The following is a 6,877-nucleotide window of genomic DNA, read 5'->3' on the forward strand; positions in this document are numbered from 1 at the left end:
GCCATGGTATCTGCTGAGATGTCAGTGTCCTTTTGATGAAAAAGAATGAGGATTATTAGTTTTATTAATTTTGTAGAGTGTGTGTATTGCTGCTTACTCTCTTTTAATAGACACCATGTACTACTTTTCTCCCGTATATATATATATATATATATAAACTAATTTATATTCTTTTTTTCTTTAAAAAAGTTAGTTAATTTAATTAGTAACTTTATTTGTTACACTATTAAACTTAATAAAATGTCATAAAAACATATTAATTATATTTATTTATATTTGACAACATTTTTATCAAGTGTTAAATAGAAATATATGATTAAAAATTACATGTGTAATAATATTAACAATTTATATTATTTTTTTAAAATTACTGTTAAAATTATTAGGACTCCTTATATCATTTCTCTTTTTATTTAATTATTTTTACCTAATTGATTAACATGTATTAGTCTTCTACTTCAATCCTTAGAAGAGAGAATGTGTTTATCTTTTTAATTTATAACATTTATTATAAAACAATTAAAGATATTTTGATAATAAAAAAATAATTAATACAAAAGAAGATTATAGTATATATTTGATATTTTTTATGAAAGACAATCTTATTTTGGATCGGATGAGATTTTATAAATGCCTCAGTAGTAAAGTTCTATCTCCGGTAGACATACTAGGTAGACGTACTTGTATATATATTTGAGACTTAAATTCAAAACACTAATTAAACTTAAATAACTTTTTGTTGTAGAATTTGATGTACAGTATATTGGTAAGATTTAAGAATTTTTTTTATCTAAGTGACTTGGCCTGCATGCTTTCCAAACTACACGTGCAGCTGGATGGCTGTGATGGAATTAACAGATCCAGTTGTGAAGGAAATTAACTGAACTAGAGACTCAATTATGCAGTGTTATTTATGTGAAGTTGATATCATTTTCTCATGGACAAGATGTGTACGTGTTGCGATAGCATCGTTCACGTTTTGGTGATAGAGACAAATGCCTCAAATGCATGAGTTGGTTTACTATGTGGCCTTGTTGTCCCTACTTGTAACCCCATAACCAGAAAAAGTAGACATTTGGCCGGCCTTAAATTCTATGTGTCGTTGCTAGCGTTAAATTAGTTTCCACTAGACCAATCAATTGCTTCAATTCACTTGCTTAATCAAATCCCCTATTGGTGTTCAGTCTTGACCATCAATAAGGTTTTATAGTTTCCAAATATCACAACCAAAACCATTCATTAAGATGCCAATCGGTGTTTGGTATGCCATGACAGAACAATAAATGTGAATCTAATTTCCATTCTTTTTCATTAAGTTGGTGGTGTTTCTTTGTGGAATATGTGATACTAAAGATCCACTTCCTTGGTTTGGGGTTTGGTTAGCTTTTATAAGGTAGTTACCAGAAGTGAGATGACTGTTGAGTACGTAGTTTTTGACATTGCTGACAAAATTATGGATATACCAACAACATAAAGTAGTTTTCTTAGAGTTGGGCAAAATTTGGATAAGATTTGAAGAAGAAAGAATGTACGCATTGAGATATTTGTGGCGGTAAAAATCAAAGAAAAACATGTCAAGTGCTGATTAAATAATGAATAAGGACATACATAAAAAATTGCTGGCAAGTGTTAAAAATATGGATCTTAAATGTACTTGTTGTCATTCTTGAAGGATATATAAGTTATTCGTTTTGAAAATTAATGTTTAAATTCAACCCGACAACCTTTATCAAATATTTATGATAATATATGTTGAGTTTGTAGGAAAATGAGTTTTAAGTGTGATTAGTTTCAAACTAGAATGAGAATTAGTTCCTAAGTTAGTACAAAAGTCAAAACTTATAAAAATATTTCATGGTCTCATTAGGGATCCAAAGACCTCAAAACAATGAATTTTTTTATTTAAGTTTAAAAATTAAAAAAAATGTTTATCTTCAACGAAGTTGCTGTGGTGTAGTGGTTATCACGTCAGTCTTACACACTGAAGGTCCCCAGTTCGATCCTGGGCAGCAACATATCTGTTTTTCTATTATTTTTTGTTTCATTTCTATACATATTTTGTAAATGCTTTCTTTACTTTGTTTTGTTTTCATTGCTATACACATATTTGGCGCTTTAGTTCAATGCTACATCGATACTGTTCTCCAACAAAAATAGGAATTTACCTCAGTAATAAGCGTTCTTATTTTTCTAATCAAATGAATTGGTTGCTTAATAAAATGACCAACTAAATGGTGTCCCTGTTCCTTGCTCCAAATCACCCGGATTGAAAGGAAAACGATGCAATTTCAAAGAGAAATTTCTTTTTCGGATGAGCATAACAACATAGACAATCGCTGTGGTAATGCATAGTTTAACCAGTCATTCACTCAATGTCAATCTTCAGCATGTTTGTTAATCTCCATTCTCCAACAACGGGCAAAAATGTTGAGTCTATCAAAGGCCTTCACAATTTTATGTAAATCTAATCATTTTATCAAGATGCAGGAAAACCATAGGTTAATTTTATATTCCGTTTTTCTACTCACCAGGCCAATGAAGGACAAAAGAAAAGAAAAAAAATCTTTTACCACCAACATAGTATATTACAAACATTGTCCTAAAAATTGAATAGATATTCAAGAATTGGGTATGAACAAAACAAAAATGTTCAAATAAGCAACAGTTCCCATTAGGAATCCTTCCTCATCCGAGCCTGGGGTATGATTACAAGACTACAGGATACAGACTGCTTGAAGCTTGAAGTCTGAAGATTTATCATAAGATGTTATGCACCTTGAACCAATGCAAGTTGCTAGCTCCAAACTGTCCATTTAATATAGGAACTTTAGAACATAATAATGCTTAGTTAGCAAAAACATTCACCCTCACTCTAGCTGTAACTTCTGGGTGAAGCTTTAACTCTGCAATATATTCTCCTGTTTCCCTGATCTCTGGAAGATCAACAATTCTCTTGTCCACCTCCCTAGAAATGAATCACAGAAAATGGACAATATATCATAGAGCAATTAATCAATCAGACTTCAAATCACAGATATGAAATAAATATGGGAAAAACAATTCATTTCCCTCATTTTGGTTTGTGGAATGTACTTATAAGGGCTCCGACAACAGGTTCGGAGAACTAGGATGATCATTTCACATGTGAACATTGAACCGCGTATAAGTTCATGATAAATCAGATGTGCTCAAGTGATATCACCTAAAAGGCAATCAAGTAGCTTACGAATTGAAGAGTCCAGCCAGTTTGGAAATTAGCTAAAAAGCTTTCCAAATTTCTTCTAAAATTTCAGAAAATTGTATAAATTGAAATGCATCCAAAGGAATCCATAGAATTATGCAAGGATCACTTACATGGATGAAGTTCAATTATGTTGTATTTTGTGCTAGCAATTTGAAAGGGAAAAGAAAAAGTAACATCATAGACAGTACTGAAATGCATTTTCAATAATGACAGAGAGGATACCAACGTATCATGTAGAGCATATTATGCTCCAAAATAATAGGAATTTCACTAAATTTAGCATCTGATATTGGATGAGTGCATTAATATTTTGGCAATTTGGTTCATATTCCATAAATAAATCATATCAAATACTCAATCCAAGACAATATCTCAATATTAACCTTCAAAAATCTTAAAAGGCTGTAGAATAGAATAAAAAATAATCACCCGCATTAAGCATACTGCATTTAGCCAGTTGAAATGATAAACATCTAACTGAAATTTGTCACAAACTGTAGAAACTCAACATATTTTAGCCACATTAGAGAAAAGGCATAAACTGTAATTGTACAGGATAGTAAAAGATTTCTGTACATAGAAAAGATTGTACCTTTGAAGTTGTGCCTTGATTATGTCAACAAGATCTTGAGCAGTTACACTAAAAATCAAGCAAACATTAGACACAAAATCCATACAAGGACATAAATTGACTTTTAATAATTGTGCAGGACAATCTTACCTTCCAAAAATTTGTTTTCCTTTACCACCTTTACGCTTCACCTTGAAAGCCCCAACAGTTTCAAAAATTAGAGCAAGTTGTTGTGCCTCTTCTTTTACCTACAGAAATGTAAACCTAGTTACCATGATATGACTACAAAAATTGTGTAGAAGGAAAAATACTTTAATAGATTCAGAAGATAGTATGAAAGTAGACCTAAATTTAGGCAGATAACCCAATACGAAAAAGAAAGCAATTTACTAAATGCAAATTTACTAAGGGGATAACCATTGAAAGGAATTTACATTCTCCAATATTGAACTCATTGTTACAAGCTTACAGAATTTGATGTAAGGCTTACACATGGAGCTTAGCAGCATAGCATTCATTCCTAATCCTATTCACTGATGACAACCTTATCTGCACATTACCAGAGGACAAATTTTACCCAAGTAGGGATTGGGGGGAAAGGAAAAATTACCCGTCTTTTCTCAGCCTCAATTCTTTCCTCTTCTATCTTCATTTCCCTGGGGAGAGAAGGTTAAAATGAAGAGTTCAAAAGACAATGCAAGGGAAACTCAGTCCAAAACTGTGGCAAACAACAAGTTTTATATGTCACTCACTGCACATAGAAATAGCTAGTCCTGAATTTCCAACTATCATCTCTCTAATAGAAACAGACAGAAAGAGTCTGAAACAAAGAAACGCAGGAATTACTAAAAGAAAGATTTGTCACACTCACGAATATGGAACTTTTATTATTTCATCATCAAAAACGCACAAAAGCAATCTCATGTGAAAGAGAACAACAAATTTTTCTTTTGGTAATCCATGAGCATTTATTATTGAACTCATACAACAGGAACCACCACACTTAACAGAAAACACAAAAACCCTGTCCAACCCAAAACATCAAAGCCCATGGATGGAATAAAAATAACTTCCTATTTATTCTTAATGAATAACTCTAAGCCATCTTTCTGTTCATCTCCAATCAAATCCACAAGGTCTTAAAAGTTTCCTCAGATTATACACACATATAAATCATATGTTCAAACGAGCTCTTCACAGAGACAAAGTTTACTTTCCATGTCACTACAATGACATATAAGCCCTCACAGTAACTTATCCAAGCAACCTACTCGGGTTTCAAACCATTATTTCTACCACTAACAGGGTCATGTAAATGCAAATTCCAAACACTGGTCCAAAAATATTGAAATGTAAAAAGTATTTATATAAAAATTAAAGTTATATAAAACCTAGATGGTTTAATTATACATTACTTGAGTAGCTGGGGAGTAACAAGTTGTGCCTTTCCCATGGGAAGCAGGTAATTTCTGAAAAAGCCAGCCCTCACATCAAGAAGTTGCCCTTGCTTTCCTACATCAGTCACATCTTCCTTCAAAATTATCTGATTTCACAGATAGTTAAACCAAGTGAATATATACACACATACATGCTGCAAAGTGCAAATACATTACACCATAGAAAAAACCAAGTGTACCCACTTGCTGTGAAGCTACAAAATTCAAAATTTACATCCAAGTAATGATGAAAAACACGGAAAATGTTTGATTTATGGCGTTAGAGGATAGAATGTTGATGCAACCTTCCGAAGTTTCTTTGCCTTCTTTTGAGCGAAGACCGAAAAGCGCGCACTTTTGTTGGGGAATTGAGTAATAGGAGCCTTCGAGTTACCGGTGAAACTGTGCTGCAACAGTGAAGAAGACGTGGAAGAGAGAGAAGATAATGCTGACGCCATTGATGGTTTTGCGAACAAGCACAACGTTCTGTGTTTCTTATCTCTTTCCGGTGTTACAGGTCGTAAATTAATAAATGAGAACTTTTTAGATTTTAGAATGATCAATAAATAAATAATGTAAAAGGTAAACTTAATTATTTTATAAAAAAAAATTTTATACACTCAAAATTTAAACCAAGACCTCAAATTTAATTAGTGAATCAACTTACCACCAAATTCTCATCATTAATTATTAAAGTTATAACATATTTAATACATATACTTATATTTTATATTTTATGTTATTTATATTGATTCATATGATTCAACTATTTATTTACTACTTTCACCAAACAAACATTAACTCATTGTCACGATCGGGTCAACAATTAATTTGATTTTTGTTTATCATTATGCCTTCTTTTAAAAAAAATTAGTGTTTTAAGAATTGAATCGGATTGATTGGTCTGACTGGTTTGATTGGAACCATACCGGTTCTAGGTTGAATTGGAATAGATCTTTGGTTGAACTCAACGAGTCTTTGGTTAAAACATGGTGGGTCTTTGGTTGAACCAAATAGTGTTCTTTTAAAAAAATAAAAAATTATGAATTGTTTTTATGTTATTTTTTGTGAACTTTTGATTATTTTTAAGATATTGGATATTTGTTTGTGTTTGAAACTTATTTATGGACTTGTATTGATATGAACATTGGTTATTATTTAGGATATTAAGTATTTTATAATGACAATTATTTTAAATTTAGGATATTGAATGATTAAATTAGGTTAGTTGCTTAGTTATTTTTTAAAAATACACTCACTCAAACCAATTTGACCAATGAAACTTCAATTCGATCAGTGATTCATTAACCCAATGTCTCCATCGGTTGGATAATTACTCTCACTCTCGATTCTTAAAACATTGTTTTAAATGATTGGAATATCATTATCGATTTATTTACTAATTATTATATTTTTTAGAGATGACATGTAGTATGATAAGTAAATCTAAACTCGTAATATTTGAGCGACCTTGACTTGATTTTAATAAATAAACCTCGGTTTAACTTAAGTCGGGATCATATATATGGATTTGGATTCGGTGACTTTAGATTTGGTAACTCTTGGGACTTTTTCTTATTTTGGACCATTAAAATCATCTAATAGTCTGGATTTTCTCACTTGTTA

The 6,877-nt window shown here is 31.4% G+C and overlaps 1 protein-coding gene and 1 non-coding gene across 2 annotated transcripts; one reads left to right on the plus strand and one right to left on the minus strand.

The window, feature by feature from the left end:
• The first annotated feature begins 1,942 nt into the window (after nt 1–1,942).
• TRNAV-UAC (transfer RNA valine (anticodon UAC)) lies at nt 1,943–2,015 on the plus strand. Its single transcript has one exon. It is a non-coding gene; the product is annotated as a tRNA-Val (tRNA).
• A 437-nt stretch (nt 2,016–2,452) lies between these two features.
• LOC100500390 (50S ribosomal protein L9, chloroplastic) lies at nt 2,453–5,741 on the minus strand. Its single transcript, NM_001250378.2, has 6 exons — nt 5,557–5,741; nt 5,231–5,358; nt 4,426–4,471; nt 3,966–4,063; nt 3,837–3,884; nt 2,453–2,965 (listed from the first exon to the last, which is right to left on the minus strand). Exons 1-6 carry the CDS (start codon nt 5,707–5,709, stop codon nt 2,845–2,847), a joined length of 594 nt encoding a protein of 197 aa, NP_001237307.2. The 5' UTR covers nt 5,710–5,741; the 3' UTR covers nt 2,453–2,844.
• Nucleotides 5,742–6,877: the final 1,136 nt, after the last annotated feature.

Source organism: Glycine max, chromosome 12, assembly GCF_000004515.6.
Source record: "Glycine max cultivar Williams 82 chromosome 12, Glycine_max_v4.0, whole genome shotgun sequence".
Classification (NCBI taxonomy): Eukaryota; Viridiplantae; Streptophyta; class Magnoliopsida; order Fabales; family Fabaceae; genus Glycine; species Glycine max.